At 36.5% G+C, this 18,232-nt stretch overlaps 1 protein-coding gene across 1 annotated transcript in view; it reads left to right on the top strand.

The window, feature by feature from the left end:
• Positions 1-17,857, top strand: part of BRIP1 (BRCA1 interacting protein C-terminal helicase 1) — a gene marked incomplete at its 3' end in the record, with an annotated part of 37,995 nt that extends 20,138 nt beyond the window's left edge. The window contains exons 14-15 of the mRNA XM_010082965.1: positions 16,795-16,954; positions 17,713-17,857. Coding sequence (XP_010081267.1) covers positions 16,795-16,954; positions 17,713-17,857 — 305 coding nt within the window. The remainder of the gene's footprint in view (positions 1-16,794; positions 16,955-17,712) is intronic.
• Between the last annotated feature and the right edge of the window lie 375 nt (positions 17,858-18,232).

Below are 18,232 nucleotides of genomic sequence, written 5' to 3'. Positions count from 1 at the left end.
AAAGACCTTCTTACCTGATGTATGAATAGCTGTTACTGCCAAAAAATCTGAAACAAAAATGATTCACCTGTTATCTTCCTCTGTACCCCTCCATCCCTCCATTTATTTTTTTAATCAATGCAGCTGTAGCAGAAAGAGCTCAGTGCAATTTTGTGGGCAAAGTCTGCCACCTTGTTATCTCTGCGTAATTTGGAATTACTAAGTGTGAATATGAAAAAAGCAATAGGTAGAGAAGTTTGCCTTTATCTTAATCAGGTATTTGAGTGAACACGTTTTCATTGAAGAGTGACTGCTTAAAATATGCGTATGGTGTATATGCAAGGTTAATAATGCAACGGAGGAAATTATATGGATGAGAAGAAAACAATGCATCAGATATACATCTCTTCATTTGATAGGTGTCTGTTTATGTTATGAACAGTTGTGATGCCATGTTTCATGAATGGGGTAATCTACAACAACATACAAATTTTTATTGGTATTATTTGAGTTCTGGCACATTGCTTTTTTTTTTTAAATAAGCTTAATCTGAACATTTATTAAATTGCAAACCTAGATCATTTCTAGAGCTACTTAAACTTGGTGATACTATGCAACAAAAATGCATTTATGTGAAAATCAGTAGCAACTCCAGCACAACCACTCTATAAAAGAGAATATTGGAAGGTGAAAAGATTACCCAGAAATCTAAGATGCTTTTAAACAAGATTAAGATAAGGACCATTAGGGTTCATGTCGCCGACCTGTCTGCATTAAGATATATCTTGCCTGGTGCCTGCATCTGAGATGATTCATTCAATATGTGTCATATCAAAGTCAAGGTATCCAGCAAGGAGAAAAATGCTAATGCTTATAAATTTTAGTGATAATCCATCATGATGAATTAACTGACCTTTCTTTAGTAGGTTTTGTACAAAACAAGCATTGGACAATAATGTTAATGTTGGTGGTTTTCTTGTTTGGGTTTTTTTTTTTTTTTCTGTGACGCATTGTTGGTTAATTTGTGTCTGCTAATTGTTGAGCCATAACTTGGAAGTAAAATTTTTAAAATAAGGTAGTTGTTCAAAAGTCTTTGAATGCCTGTTTTCATCAGTAGAACTTATGAACTGGTAAGTGTTCTTCACTGGAGAATCCAAGATTTGTTTACTACTTTTTTCTTTTTCTCCTACACCTTTAAGATGTAGTGATCTCCATTGTTTGAGATTAATCATATTGCTTTTGTGTCTGCTTTTCTTTACACAACTTTAACTTGTGAGGTCAAGTAGCGGTTTTACTCAGTAGTTGAACAGTGTTGCTGTGTATTTTGCATTATACTGTATCAAATAGTTTTGTAGAGGGAAATATCTTGGAAAAATGAAGAAAATATCAAGAAATACTAGCCTACGAAGTTAGAGATAGTAACTGCTTTGTTGTCTGTCTTGTGAACCTCTTAGAAGTGTCTGAATGACCTAAATCTGCATTTTAAAAATTATTTGCTCTACTCTCTATGAAGTGTTTGTATCCACATGTCTGTAAAATATCCTTTTTATTCATACCACTTGTGTTACTGTTTTAAAATGCCGGTGACGATTGTTTGAGGTTTACAACTTTGGTGCTACGTGAATTTTACCTCTAATGGGTAGTTACTTACAGAAGTAGTGAAGATACTCTCTTTCCATGTCTAAGGTATCAACCAAAGCTGTAGTGAAGTTGCAGACAAGTGCCGTTTCCCCTTCTGTTGACAAACCATTCTCGGCAGTATTATACAACTTTAAACAAGGAGGCCTTCACAATATTCATTAACTCTGTGAGCCTTGTAGAGCATGGCGATATGTCTAACTTGTGCTGTTTCAAACAGACTGAGAATCTTCAGGTTCAGTCTAGGTAGTTATTTGGAATAAACAGGAGGGACCTCAGTTTAACCTCTGACTGTTACGCAGCAGTGTGTCTGCGTTGGATATGAGCCCCAGTCCTTGAATATACTGTCTCCTGGCCTGGACATAAATGTGCCCCCTCTGTATATGACGGGCTGAGGGAGGGATACAGTTTCAGTATTAATTCTGAATGTCTGGCTCTCCTTAGTTTAAGACAGACTCCTTTTCTTACTGAGATGTGTGGGAAGTTGGTAGAAAATTTTTTTTTAAGAAGTCTATGTCAGAGAATTGATCATAACACTGAAAAAAGAACAGAATATTTTCATTTATAAAACTTTACTGCAACACAGTTTTGTAAATAAATTATAAGAAACCCATTTTTTGTGCCATCAATTAAAAATACCAACACTGCCTTCAGACAACTTACTTAATAAGTTACTTCAATAAATTTACAAAAGCTGGTAGTCTGTTTAGCCAAGCCTATTAAAAGCATTAAGATTTGAACACTGGCTGTTAAAATGAGTAAATGGCAATATCACAAAGTTAAATAAATGCCAAAAAACATTTTCCAGAGTACTGGGATTGTAACAATACCATTAATGAGGGCAAAGAGGTTTTAATGCAATTTGCACATTCTAAAGTTTCAAAAAGAGGTTTTGAGTTAGTGCATTATTAATGTTCTGAACATCTGGAACTATGTAAGAGCCATAGACATTGAGCAAGTGCAGGGTTTCCCCACTAGGTCTGATGCTGACTGATTTCCTCCCTAGTGAAAAGCTTATTCTAAGAAGTTTGAGACAGTAAAATGACAATATCCAGATAAGAGAGAAACATTCCACAGTGTCTTTTTGCTCATAATGTGTATGGAGGAAAAATTGGAAACCATTAGGTTTGTGCCATGGAAAGGTGAAATTGAAATTCAATAGGAAAGTAGTTGTTTGTACCACGGATGGTTGCTCCGTGGTGCAGTTGCAGCACTTGCAGACTGATAATGTGAGGAGTTACCTAGTAACATTAGGTAGGTTCTGTAGGATTGCTTAAATTTTTCTGTTAGGTGTCTTTAGTTATAATATGCAGGGGCAAATGCTTTATCAAGAGTAACATTCTCCTTGATATTGCTGTTGACAGCTGTAGGGCTACTTTGAGGAAGAGATTTACTCCTGTGTGTAAGTATTTGCAGGATGTAGGAACCTGTTCACACCAAGTATGTTTTATGACAGAAATTTGTTCTTTGAAGTTGCATAAATGTGAATTTTCATCATAATTTTAATGTTTTAGAATATAATTTACACTATTACAGCTTTAAAATGATAGAGGAAGCAGAATGTTTTGATGTGTCATCTAGTTTTAGGTGTTGTAACTATAGCTAATACCCAACATCACATTCATTGGGATGAAAAGAAAGGAGGCCTTTAAACAGGCTGGCATATCAGGGGTAAGTTATGAAATAATTGTAAATTAATAATGATACTCACTTTCTGCACAGCATTTGCTTGCTGCTCTCAAGGGAAAGGCATTCTCTTACTCCAGAAGCCTTATTTGTTTGAGCCAAACAGCTGCGGCGGTGCTATTACAGTGTGTAAGAAACCCTAAAAACAAGAAGAGACTTTAGGGAATAGAATTCTGTCATCCTTGCTATCTCAAATTATGTGCAAGTAGCTAACAACAAAAGTAGAGCAAAATGATGGAAGAGTAATTAAACAACATGTGAGAAGCACTCTGTGTCTCTTTCCTGGCACTAACGACTCTGTGCAATGCCCCCTGGAAGTCACTGGGGTTTTTTCAGTGACTGCAGAGTGCTGAGGTAGGGCTCATGACACTGAAGTGACCCATTTGGGTTTGGTTGGGTTTTTTTTCTCCTTTGAAAAGAAAGAGTTAGTGCCAGATTCTAAAGGTGTGTCTCTTGCCTTACTCTGATGAAATCTTAGGAAAATGGTTTCTGTCTGATGGGGCATAATTTGGGGAAAATGTGTGATCTAAGAAAGCTGAATTCTAATGATTCGAAAACTTTGCATTTCAACATTTGTACCTAATAAATGTAGATGGAATTTTATTTTACTTGTTGTCCACTATTGTCTCTTCATTGATTGTTTGTTACTATTATTCTGCTCTGGTAGTTTTCTTTCTAGTCTTTATCTCATCTTCTTCATGTTTTATAGGGTTTTATTTCTCCCATTAATCATATACAATATCTACTTTCAGTTTTGTTCTCCATTTTTCCATCATTTAAACATTAAATGTCTGTGATATAAACTGTCTAGCTATTGGTGCCCTCACATTCATCCAAAGAACAATTTTCAGGCTTGGTGTGCGTTACCTGAGGTGTGTTCTGAGAGCTCCAATGGCTCCTGTAAATCTTACTATGATTTCTGAAGTCTATGGTTTCACTTTTTCCCATTGACTTGGGCATAACGGAGAGATGTACATAAAAATCACTGTGTGTGATGGAAGATTTCAGCCATTCCATCACGATGCTCTTTTCTCTGCCTCAGCACTGAAGGTCATTGTGGTGGCATTGCTTCAAATAGAGAAGAGCAATTGGAGAAAGGAATAGTGAAGTTTGTACAAAACCTCAAATTCTGTTGGCAAGCCTCCTTCTTTCATGTCATCAGTTTAATCAAGTCACTCTGACAAACTTAATTTGAAGATGGAGCTGGCAGTTCATGCCCTGGCAAGAGAATTTCTTGTGTAATTATAGCGACTACAGCAAACATATCTCCTTGAAATAAGAAAGCCAGAATAATGCTGAATTATGCTTCAAAGGAATAGTCGGAGTGCTGTATAGTTGAAGTTCTCCTAAAGTAAAGCTGATGCTTGTTTTATTATAATGATTTATTAGAATGTTTTCACTTGGGTTAAAAAAACCTCTTGAGTTGTTTGCCTTTTGGATTTTTGGTGGTGTGTTCTTCCCTCTTTCTGTGTGATCATTCTTGTGCTCCTCTGAATTTTGTGTCAATTGGTTCAGATCTTCAGAACAAAGGAAAAGTTTTTATCTTTTTTTTTTTTTTTCTGGTTAGTTTTCTGCTGGCCTTGTGAACTGAGTTGGCTCATCAGGAGGTCAGAGAAGTGTCAGAGACAGCTCAAGGGAAGAGATGATATTGCACACTCAAGGAAGGGAGCATGATCATCCCTTTTACTGGTAGAGCTCAGTCTCAGAGGTGAAACATTACTGTGCCTTTTTCAGTGGTTGACCTAAATATGAGAATCTATAAACATACTAATTGGGAAATTCTGATCTTTTAATGAAATTAGGTTTATGTTATAAAGTTGTTAGTACAAAATTGCAGCACTGTTAACCGAGTCTGCCTTTACTGCATATTGACCAAATAAACTGGAGAGTTAGTCAGGTGAATATTCTGGGTGAATGGGAATTTGGGTGAGGTGATATGAAAGGAATGAGCTGTTCTGACTTCTTGTTCTGTGGAAAAGCGCCGAAACTCTGGGAGCGGAGGAGCCGCTTGCTATTCCTATGTACTACTTATTGCAATCAGACATTTTACACATGGGCACTCCTTGAGTGTACAACGGCTGCTGTGGTTGAGTGTTCTAGTAGTTCGGTGCTGTTGGCTCAGGGGAAATTTCTAGGTGTGATTTGGAGCCCACTTTATCTTTTTGAATTACTGGCTGCAAAGAGTGAACAAATATACTTTCTGTGGCTTACTGAACTGCTACAGTGACCAGCAAGGGATGTGCAATTATTCAAGTGCCCTGTGGCACTTGCTTTTTACATAGAGCAGATATACTCTGATAGCATCTGCACATCATATAAAGTAGAATCCGTAGCGACAGTCTGTGGCAGATTATTGGGTATTATGTCTAAAAAAATTATATGCCATGCTGGTAGATGAGTGTTTTGCATGTGAATTTCACACCCTGAGAGCTGTGCAGTTTAATATTTTATTAGGCTGTTAGTTTAAATACCCTGAGCATACAGCATCAGGAAAATAAACTAAAAATCTATTATTGTTTCTCACTTCTGAGCTCTGACTTGTCAAAGTGCTGCAAGCTGAATTGTTGTATCTTAGTTAACACGTGCTCCAATTTCGGTTGTAATTAACACTTTCCGTGTGCATATTTTTCCTACCATTTAAGTAGCAACTGCATTGAAAATGAGTTTTCACAGTCAAGAAGTTTGCACTCTGTGAATGATACAACCGAAATAGTAAATAACAATTCCAGTCAACGTGGTTTTTTCCTCAAGAGCTTTTAATGAAGGGGAGAGAAAGTGGGATGGAAAACAGAATAGGGAGCAATGTACACAAGGAACGTTATTTTTAAGAAGGTGTATCTTGCACAGCTTTCTTTGACATTACTGTTGTTCTTAACCATTGCAACCTGCGGTGTTGCCAGGTCCCTTTGGTATTTCTTAGACATTCACTGCCTGATGTGGTAGAGATATGACTTCATGTGTGAAAAATGCTGTATATGAGAAAAAAACAGGCTTGAAAACATGTGTTTAGGTAGCATGTTCTATGTCAGCAGTGTAATAACATATACAAGAATTCTAATATTAAGTGTAGTGGAAGAGATACTTGAACTAAAATTGAAGAAAAATTCAGCTTCCTTGGAAAGTCAGGAAACCTGTAAAATTATGACTTAGAAAATCATGCCTTAGACTTAATTGCTGATTGGGTAGACAAGCTTCTTTGGCTTTAACTGGTGAGATGGTGTATTCTAAAGGGTATTCCCTACATTTCGATTCAGTTCACAGTTTATTAAGGCATTATTTTTAGCAATAATGTTTTAAAACAAATAACTAGCATAGACCACAAAACTTATGGTTAATGGCTTACAAATGAGCCAGTTGGCTTGTTAGTAGCCGAATTGCGGTGTGTTACATTTAAAACTTTTTCAGCTGCTTCTTCCTGTTCTTGATCATGAGGTGAAAGATTATTTTCCAAAGGATCAGATATTCTGGGAAGGAGGGAGAGGGGGTAGAGTTGTCTACTTGGAAGAGATAGTTACAATAGCTTTTTGCACCCTAGGCATAATTAATGCCTGCTCCCCCCCTCCCCCCCCCCCTTTTTTTTTTTATATTATTGTGTAGTATATGTGCTGAAGGTGTATCAAGCATTTACTGTAGGGGAAAAACAATGGTCCAAATTACATAAGGTCAGAGCTGATATTGTTCCCTGTTATCATAATTTATTATTATGTAATTACCTATTCAGAGCTAAACATTGTGCATACAATACATGGTTGTTGCTGAGAAATTGTCTTAGTTCTTTTACATGCACTGATTTATTGTATCACAAGGGAAAAATGACTAACCTTTCCAAGACAGTAAAGAGAATATTAATCTTTCTTAAAATGATATAATAACTATAGTTGTAAAATGCCTTCTATAAATTTAAAAATATTTCTCCTGCTCTTGGAGTCAGTTCCTCATGACAGGCATCCGCCTGCCCCCATTTACTGTGTGCCCATTCGTGGACTCGGTTGCCCTCGTGCCTAGGACCGCACTGCACGTCTTTTGGAATCAGTTTTCCCAGATGGTACTGTGCTTCACTGCTGATGTTCCACTAAGACAACCATTTATTTTTTTTCCCCTCTTTATTCTGGAAAAAAAGAGGTCAAAGATGACCTAGCATGGTTTTTGACTGGTGGAGAGCCGTGTAGGATGCTGACTCTGTTCATCAACAGTGAATGATTTTGTATTTGATTCCAGATCAAGATCTAGACAATCCTTTTAAAAATTTTTCTGGAGAGCTTTCTGTGCATGAAGGATTGCTCTCTTGCTGGAACGTGAAAGTGTAATGATAGCCTAGGGTGAATGTACAAGCAGTTCTTGTAACACGGAAAGCTGTTGTCTAGGTTAATTTTAAAACCACAAAAGAAGCCCTGTTTTTCAGCCAGGTTGTTTAGAAACAGCTGCGATGGAGCTCAGAGACTGAATGCTTCAAAGGTTATCCAGATTGTTTTGTGGTACAACATGTTGGGTTTTGGGAAAAAAAAAAATATATGAAAAAGCTTCTTTAACTGTAGCAGCAAGATATTAACCACATTATTCTAGAGTCTTTGGCGTGCAAAACATTTCATTTTTCATTACTGTTGTCGCCGTTCACGTATTCCATTATTTAAGGAGGTTATTGAAAAATTGATGGTATGTTGGTACCAGAGAGACATCCTGTAGGCTGCAGTGTTGATTTATGGCACATGGAACACAGTTCAGTGCTTCAGTTTCCTGCTGGTGAGCGGCACTTTGTCATTGTCCCTAAAGAAAAATCATACCAGTGAAATCCCCTGTGTTTCACCCAAGTTGAGTGATGCATACTTTTTCTTTGAAAATGATTATGAATTATTCACCTTTTATTGTGCTGGAGTGTGCACATGGTGATCAGAATCTTGTTCATAATACAGAATTTTTCACCATGTTCAGGGTTTAGTTTAATTATGTAGTTGAGTTGCACAGTAGCTTTTATCTTTTTTTCCCTTCTTTTTTTTTCCCCCCACAGTGTGTCTGCCAGGCCTGTGTGGGCTAGCGCAGAGTTTACCCTGCATTTCCTAGCATATGTAGGTATCTCAACACATGAGTTTTAGCCCTGTTTGTTTTTCTTTCATGTTTGTTTAAAATTTTCCTTGAGAAAATAAGTGCAGTACTTCTAAACTTAAAAAGACTTTTCCCACCTAAGTTCTTGAAATTTACGGACATGTGGTTTGGAAGTTTTATGCTTCAATCTGCTTTTCTGTTGCAATGAAAAGATAAGAGAGATCTAAGTCAAAAATCTCTTGACATAGCACAGGTAGTAGTGATATAGATTTCCGATAGAGGGCAACTTTCTCCTGGGAGATGTGTTGAGGAGAGACTCCATGATATAGACCACCTGTTTGGAAAATTAAAAGGCTATATGATCTTTCTTTGTAACTCTGGAATAAATGTAAAATGTCAGAAAAAATGTGTGACTTGGGTCAAGGTCCCTTCTCAGCCTCCTGGATTCCATTTCTGGACTGATGAAGGCTTCCCAGTAAAACGTAACTTTTCTTGCAGAAGAGAATAACTTGCTGAGCATTGATCAACTTCAGCGATTTTGTTTTAATTTTGGAATTGTGACTATCTGTACACGCTTAAGTTTTTAAAAATCACTGTAATTTTAACTACTTTGGCTTTAAATATATGCACTCTTATTTTATGCACTTGATTTGATTTTTGCTGTAACAGATGGTAAGGGTTAGCAGTTAAGTACACATTAGAAAAATCTTCCTCATCAGCTGAAAAGGAGAGGTTCTGAAAAAAGTGAGGAATGTGGGTTTTTTCCTCTGGAAGTTGTACTTAGATGAGCATACATTTTGGTCTCATTCCTTCACAATGTCTACTTTTATTTCAGGACTTTAAGGTCTTTCCACATTAAAATTCCTCTGTGTGTTGCCTAGTCTTCATATTCCTTAAAACAAAGAAATCAAAGTCTGAGCATATTATGTTCCCTGTATTCTTTAATTATTGGTTTTACAACAGAATACTTTCTTTTTCCTGATGGCAGAAAAAAGTTTAATATTTTTTTAATATATCTTCTGTTTTGCAATTATGGAGTATTTCATTACAGAGGCTCTGCGACACTTTGGGAAAGGAAATCAGACAGAAATTGATCTGGAGTTAGTACTCTGTAAACCAAGTGTGGTTCAAAAGAACACTTCTTTGCATTGCTCGTCATAGCCCCCATGATGATAATAAATAGCTGGGGAAATGTACAGTAGAAAGGAGGCATAGCCTCCTCTCGATAAGAATAACATCTTTGTGTGGCCTGTTTCCATTAAAATGCGGCATTAAATCAGTTTATTTTTGGCACGTAAAGAAAAGATTACCTGTGCGTGTGTGTTTGTATGAACATTTGGTATTTTCCTCCAGTCTCCCATTAACAGTGGGAAATTAACATTCTATCTTGAAGGTCGATTTTACTTCACAAATGAAATATTTTGGGCACAGATATTTTCATGTTCTCTTTAAATGCGTTACAATTAAAATGGAGAAAATGGAATTTGAAGCTTGAAATCCTTTTTTTCTGTGAGTAGATATGTTAATATTTTGGATCAACTTAGTCATTCAAAAGAATTAACTTTATATACCTCCTTGTGTTATGTTAGATGCCTCCCACAAACATGAAGAGGTTTCTGTGAATCAGTCTATTGCTTAACCTTTCATGAAAATCTAATTGAGTGCGAACAACTGCTTAAATAATTCAATGCACTAAGTTATTCTTGGCTGGTGTAGTCCCAGCCTAGTGCAGTGCAAACGTCTGGGTGTCAAGCAAAACTGAGGTTTTTTTCTTTTTTGGTGAGCAATATGATTAAGAATAAAATCACCATTGAAAAGGCATACAGGTTGATAAAGAAGGAAAAATGATGAAATCTACCAAATTGGCAGAACTAATTTATATAACTTGTGTCTGAAAGGTGCATATCTTTCAGACCTTTTGAAAGCGTGCAATATTTTGGGTGGTGTTGATATATATGATTGGGTTTCATTGCTTTCTTTGCATACATGTGACCTTTTATTCTTATTAAGGGATGTTGTGCTTTTAATAGCACTATTTTTAATAGTTCTGCAGTGCTATTCCAATTTTATTTTAGAGATTTGGATAATGAACATTAGGTTTTCTTGGTTAGTTGGCCCAGATATTTCCCCTCCTGTTTCTTCTAAAGGAAACTCAGCTTTTTCCTTTCACATCAATACTTCCAGGCAGTTATCTCTTGTCCTTTCAATCTTTTATTCCCTTTTCATTACTCTGTTTACTGTCTTCCTTCTGTTGTTTCTTTTGTGTTCACTTTTGACCTCAAATGACTTTTTTTGTTGGATTTTTGTTTTGTTTTCAACTAAAGGTAGAAATGGAATTAATTGTGGATCCCATACCACCACATTGGCTTTGCAAACTGTTGTTTTCCCCAGATTGAAGAATTCCAATAGTCCTGGAGTCAGTTATCTGTAGGATTCTGGGTCATTTAGTACAGAGGCTTGGTAACCCTTTTAGTTCAGACAGCTGTCAATTAACTTTTGCTAATTCTGTACTTTTCCAAAACACCTTAGCTCTTGAAGTAGTTTAATAGGAGCCTGTAATATCAGTATGTAAGTGATGTGAAAAAAGTGGGTGGAGTCTGGCCAGGTACATTCTCCAGGTTTACTTTGAAATAACATGAATTTAAGGCCACTAGTGTTTAGGCAACTTGCCAAATGCATTTATTTAGTGACTGAATATATTTTGGGATTATCACTAATACAGAGATAGTTTCATTCTTTCCTAATAGAAGTAGAACATTCACCCAGGTAATTAACCATCATGCTGAACAGACTAGAGCTTTGAAACCAGTGGGAGAGTGGTTTCAACAAAAAGTTACAGCTATAGCTAACCAGCTGACTCAGCAAACTGCGTCATCCTGGAAGCTTATTAAAGGTAACGCAATGCCTATGGAATTAGATACATTATAAAAACATCTGTGCCTTGAGATGGTCAGAGGATTACTTTAGTGGAAACTATGATGTCCTCCATCCTAATAGCTTAAATTTGCAGAAGAATCTGTCAGAGTGTATAGATTTTTGGGTTTGTGGGTTTTTTTTGTTACTGAAAGGAAGAGAGAAGTCAGCTGATGCAGATGCAGATTGAGATGTCCTGTGATATATAAAGCGACCTGTACCTTTTTTTTCCCCCCAGACAGTCCAAATTGTGGGAAACATTTTGTAATAAGACAAGAAAATGCCTTTCTTCTTGACATTCTCTCTGAGTGTAAGGGCTTTCAGTAGATGTAGAGAAAAAAGAAGTCTCTTATTTGTTTGGTTTTTGACACCTGTTATTTCTCTGTCAAGATACAAGCAGTGCATTGAAGCAAGAACATTTAATAAAACTCAATGTATACATTTGGTATCTGCACTCCTCTGCCTCTTCCAATCCACTGCCGCCTCCTGTTGCTTAGATAAGATAAAAGCTGAAGGACTGAGTTATTCAATGTCTTGAAGCAAACCAGAGTTTATGAGATCGGTGGAAGTAGAGGAAAGATACAGAGATTAATATTTTCTGTTACTGAAGAAGGTATAAATTATATTTACATCTAGTATAAAATTTAAAGAAAAGCTATTTAAAATGTTAGGCACACTGCTGTTGAGGCATTTCTTAAATTTTATGCTTTTAAAAGGCTGTAATTGATTTATGCACATTCTTAATCATAGAAGAAGAACTTTTAGTTTAAAAAAATTACAAAGAGCAAAAAATATTTTATACTGTTAAGTTTTATTGGTAGATGTTTGGAGTACTGTCTCTGGGTTACTTAACTTTTTTGATTACTGAATCACTTACAATATCCCTCAGTTGCGGATTTGCATCTCCCATGGTCTGTTTTATGATGTATTTTTTTCTCTTTTATGGTGTTATTGAAATTCCAATTCTGGTAGGACAGTAAGTGTTGCATACTTTGGAAAGGTGTAAGACCCTGTTAATGGATGTTTAAAATATGCAGGGATACCTCTTTCATTTTCATAAGTTTAAGTATGACTTGAGAGTGGACGAAGCATTAGTTTTAAAATCAGGGTTCCATGTGTTAGAAAAAGTTTAAATTTTTTTTTTTTAATTTAAATGCGTAGATTTTAGTTTGATTCCCTCATCCTAGCTAGATTTCTAGGCAGTTGGAGTTGCCTTTGGATACTTTTTCCTTACTTTGTGGTTGATTTTACATGCCTGGGGAATTTATGGTCTTTTTCACAATGTAAGATTGTGAAAGGACTAGAAGAGCACAATTCAATTTGACAGGTTCTCTTGTCTCTCTCTGAATCTAATTACGGTTGCTGAAACAGTTGGTCATCCCTTATGTGGAGACAGGCACAGCTGGATGTGCTGGATACATCTGCAGCTTCTTAAAATGCTTTTGGTATTGCAAAATTTAAAAAAGAATAAATCTGTAAGACAGCTCCAAGGTTATGTAGAAAAAGAGATCATTTGGTGATCTTGAGATAAGCTGTAATTTCCCAAGTCTGTGTACTAGGAAAAATAACATGATGTATTTCAGTTTTGTAGATGTAAAAGTATATTCTTCTCCATCTGCTAGAGCTTTTGGGGGTGCCTTTATTCTATGACTGTAGTACCTAGTCTACACATTTGTAGTATTCTAGTTTAGTCTAGATTCCCTTTGGAAATACTTTCTCTAATCAGGTATTCAGCAGGGAATGGCCCAGGCCAGTCTTTTCCTGTTGGTGTTTCTTGAGAAATTTCAGATGTTACAAACCACAACTGGAAATGATCTTAAGATGCATATGTCCATATTACATTTTTTTAAAAAATCCACACTGCCACATAGCAGCCTTGAAATTAAAGGGACAATGTTTGTACTATGAGCTTTTAGCTGCTTCTAAAACTGACACTACATATTTTCCTCACTTCATTTCGTGTAAATGTAGAATTTTAATGTCTGTATGTAGGATGTGCATTGATGGACTGTACTCAAAAGATGATAGAAGAGTATGTAAGTCGTATGACGTATGTATGCTGTATATCTTTCTGTGTCACTTCTACGTGTTGGTGGATTGGATGATAGCCCTGTTTTCTGCGAGTGACTGCCCTTTTAGTCCCAGGTGTAGCACCGCCCTCTTAGTTCTACCAAGATGCAGTCTAGTGGAGTTCGGTTCTGTTGCTCAGCCTCTGGGTTGGCTGTAGATGTCTGTTTTCCATTTCTGAAGTTTTATGCTGACCGTGTGTAGAACTTCTATTTGACCCTTCAAACACGTTTCCAGCCCACTGGAGACACACTTTGATTTGAAGCAGTGCTTATTCAAAAAGAAAATTCTGGTAGCAAACACATGAAGAGCTCTGCATGGGAAAAGGCTTTTAGATCAATGTTAGTCCCTTGGGAATCGCTGACTTTTTGCACTACCAGTGGTGCCAAGGCTGTGATTTTTATTAAGAAAAACCTAATGGCTGTTTCCTTTCTCTCCCCAGCTACCCTTTATATCTGAACAATGAAAAGTGTAATTTCATATAATTTTTTAAAAATTACATAGAAACAACATGAAAAAATACCACATTTTGGAGACGTGTTTTTTTAGTGTATAAAAACAGACTTTTAAGAGGGTTCCAAAATACTTGTATAAATTTTGCCCGCCTTGAAATACGTTTTTTTGGTTATTATATGTATGTATGGGTAACAGGGCAGCATAAAATTTTGAAGGTGCTCAGGAATACTGATAGTTACTATTAATTAATTAATCATTGTTAAAGTAGCCAGTAAAAGCCAGAGTTATATTACTCTGCTGTCAGGTGCTGCTCAGGTCATTCTTTTTTTGTCCCATACTGCTCTTGAACATCCTTTCACATTTTTAAGTGTTCCATAGCTTCCCCAAGCACTTCTTGGTGGAGGGATTATTTCTGTAATGCCTTTTTACTGTGCTACCAAGGTGCAATACATTCATTACAGACATCCATGCTAAAATATTTAAGGAATATTCTATGTAAAGAAATATAGTAGGAGGTGCTTGTAACAGGACAAGAGCTAGGGAACGGTAAACCAGAATAAGTAACTTGTCATGCTACAGTGTTTTCTGTTAGACCCTCCCTCATCTCAGGTATTTGTAGGAGATAACGAATACTGTAGAAAAAGTGCATCCCCAGCAACTTGATTGCTGCAAGTTAACTTCTCAACTTCATTTAGATGCTGGAAATTACAATGAACTTGCCTTAGGGTAAAATACATTAAGCAAATCTTTGGCCTTGCTTCATGACATGGGAAACCCCTAATGCAATTTTTGGCACTGCATAAAACGAAGCAGCAAATGGAAAGGGGCAAAGCTTTTCCTTTGTGGACACAAGATGTAGAGGATTTTGCCTGGGAGTGTGACATAATGGCAAGAGATGTTGAGAAAACAGTTTCTGCCCATTCCCAAACTTCAGGAGTTCTTCAAAAGCTGCCTAAAAAGGGGGATGCTGACAAAGATGAACGGTAAATCTAACTACAGAGCTCATAGTTTCTATGGATCATAGCTTACAGGTGTATTTAAATAGCAGAAAGGAAATAAAGGAAAAAGCTATCAAAGTAAACATCCTTCAGTGCATGGGAAGATGACAGATTCTTTCTAACAAGATTTTCTGCTCTCCTGGAGGAAGACCATTTGTTAATAAACCATTTGAGAATCCTTTTTTAAGGGATTTAATAAAATATAGACAGACTGCCTTCCACTGCAGAAACTATTATTCCCTTGGGTAGAAAGAGTGACTGACTGTGGGCATTAATGGTTGCTTCCTGTGATTCCTGGCATTGTATCTTGCTCCCATTTGCACTTTTTCAACCCGAAGTGAAATAATTTTTTATGAGAATCCTGCACTTGATTCCTAGCTCTTATGAGGCATGTCTACATTCTATATTTTATTTATTTGTATTCAATCATGTCCATAATTCTTGTTGGTTTAGTGTCTGTGTCTATGGCATGGGTATTGTGTGTGTTTGTGCCTACTTTCCCATGTGCAGGAAAGTTTCTATATCTGGCAAACTCCATTAAATGGAAGAAGTAATAGCTTTTGTGTGAATTAAATGAATTGTTCCATTCTTGACAAAGATTTTCATGAATAATTCACACATTTCCATCAAAAACTCTAGATTTTGTTGTTGTTGTGGTGGTGGTGGTGGTGGTTGCTGTCAATTAAACAAGAAACCTGAACCTATTTGGCCTAACAGATACTTACCTGGAGGGACTGAGTAATCCCCAAAGGAGGAAAGATGTTTTCTTAAGAATTTGGAGGAAGGTTTTCTACTGCCATCTTTCCAACTATGAATACAAGTTATACTTCTTTCAAATATGAGAGAAATACAGTGGAATTGAGGGATTAACTAATTTTTGTAAGGAATCTAAGCCTTCCCAAGACTGTCAACAGACTTTGGTTCTCTTAAATTAAGAAACATTTTTTCTGCTAAGAACAGGTTGTAAAGGTGTGTTTGTGAAAAACACCAGTTGATCTCAGGAGCTGGGGTGATAGGAGGAGGAGACATCAGGGGCAAGTGGCCCTTAGAAGTCAAAGCGTGGATAGTTTTATGTATGTAAATGTCAAGTTCAGTTATACCCGACTGTATCCGGTCTGTATTATCTTACTCGCCTCTTTTTGCCGTGCATCGTATCCAGCAGGCACTGCTAGAAGTGCATTTAGCATAGATTGCTGCGTGCCAAGGCTAACATTAGTTTCACAGAAGGAAGAATTGAAATTTGGAAAGCTAATATTACAGTCCCTGGCAGCTCTCACAGATCCCAAATGGATGTACTTAGAGGCATGGTTTTTTTTATTCTTTTCTTCACCAGAGTTATCTCCATATCATATCCAAGAACTGAAGACATAGTAGCAAGCTGTGGATGGCAAGATGGACAGTCATTGCTAGGTCATAATGTTACATTTGTTTAAATAAAAAGAGATTACAGACAGGATGCTGCCAGGAAATGACAGAGCTGGTAGAGGAGGGGACAAACAGTAGGACAGACACAGTTAGAAGAGACGGTTTATTCTATAGTAGCAGCTGTATGTGTGGGAAACTGTTCCTACTATTCATCACTTCATCTTTCTGTGCTTGCTTGAGAATGGTGTCATGTCAGTAGCAAGCAAGTGTAATTCCCTGAATAGAGGTTTGAACAGAACTAGTGAAAATTCAAGAATAACGTAGAATTTGTCCCCTCTGAACCACATGTACCTCAAAAGGAACCAATCCAAATACTTAATGTGAGAGACTAAGTTCAGATCTTTAACGCTGAGAACGTGAAATATGCAAGAGTTCTTGTACACTGTTTCTAATTGGCAAGATTAGTGACCATCATGTTTATGAAGTGTTGCATAGCTGTGGAACAGGGTACAGTAGGGAAACTTGTGCTCATAAGTACAAAAACTGACAAACATAATTTCACTAAAATAAGTGTCTCTGTGTGCTTTATTTGAACAGTTCAAGTGATTGATCTTTCATTCCAGCTCTTCTGGATTTTTCTGTTTGTTTTCAGCTGTTGGACAAATTAAAAGATCGCTGGATGCACACTGGCTTATGGAGAAACCTGGAGCTGGTTAAGACAGTCATTGCAGAGCCTCAAGGAGGGGCAAAGAGTGACTTTGATGAACTGCTGAAAATATACTATGATGCAATAAGATGTAAAGGAGAAAAAGGTACATTGTTCAGACATACGGAATAGTTGATACAGACTCTTCAAGTTTTTAAAAAAAAAAAGTATTTTTAAAGTGCTTAACAATTAGAATAAGTTACGGATAAACGGTTAAATTAACCTCAGCTTAATAAGTTATTGTGATAAATGAGGAAGATTAACTGCTATTTATATTGTTGCATGAGGATATAGGAAAGTACAGGATGATGAATAATTCTAATAGTGATATTCAGAAGGCAGTGAGTTCTGTAAGGATGTGCAGTTGTGTGTCCAGCACGGCACAGAGTGGCTTCTCAAAGAAGCAAACTTATATTACATTGCGTAGCTGTGATTTGCCATCTTATATTACAGCCACTATAGGATTTCTTTTCAAAATACTTAAATATTAATATAGTTAATAAAGAATGATAGTATAACCAAAAATAAACAGCATGATTTTTGGAGTGCAAAGTCTATGGTTTAAAATTTAAAATTTTGTTGTAGATAAATATGGTTCCTTCATCATTAAGTACCACTTCATTATATCATGCAAAATTATTTTGTTTGTTAATATTGAAAATCACAATATTATTGACTGCAGTGGAATTAATCTCATCCGTCTAACAAAGAAGTCTATATTTTTATATCCACTCACCTTTTCCAGATACATAGTGTATTATGCTATGTTATGTGTAGATCTTTAAAAGATATTGGTGAAACTTTCTTCTGATACTCAGTTTATCACTGGCAATGATTTATATGTTCCTCTCTGGCTTGTTCAAGATGGAGCACTCCTTATAGCTGTATGCAGAGGAAAAGTTAGTGAAGGCTTGGATTTCTGTGATGAGAATGCCCGTGCAGTTGTAACCATAGGTATTCCATTTCCAAATGTGAAAGACCTTCAGGTAGGATATCAACTGAAAAAGTTGTACTTTATTTTTATGTCATGTTTAAAACACCAAATATGCACAAAATATTTTTTCTGAATGTTTATCCTTGGACTCCCCTCAATCCCCTTTGAATTCTTTGAGTTACCTTCTGCACAGGTAAGAGGAAGAACAGCATAGCAAGTCTTGTGGACTTGTGTCATGTAAATAAATTTATATCATGCTAGATGTATTGTAAAGTTTTGTCTGACGTTGCTAGTGAAGGCTGTTGCATTGTTAAAATGCTCATTAACTTCATACTCTGCCAAGCAACAGTGCATCTTTCCATCTTCACTTGCCTGTTTCTGTATACCAGAACTTACGTCATTTGTATTACTTCCTGATTTACTGCGGTGGGGCATTGGGTTTTGAAAAAT

Source organism: Pterocles gutturalis, unplaced genomic scaffold (assembly GCF_000699245.1).
Source record: "Pterocles gutturalis isolate BGI_N339 unplaced genomic scaffold, ASM69924v1 scaffold12145, whole genome shotgun sequence".
NCBI classification, from domain to species: domain Eukaryota; kingdom Metazoa; phylum Chordata; class Aves; order Pterocliformes; family Pteroclidae; genus Pterocles; species Pterocles gutturalis.
Note: the sequence above shows the minus strand (reverse complement) of the source record. Positions and strands in the feature narration are given on the sequence as shown.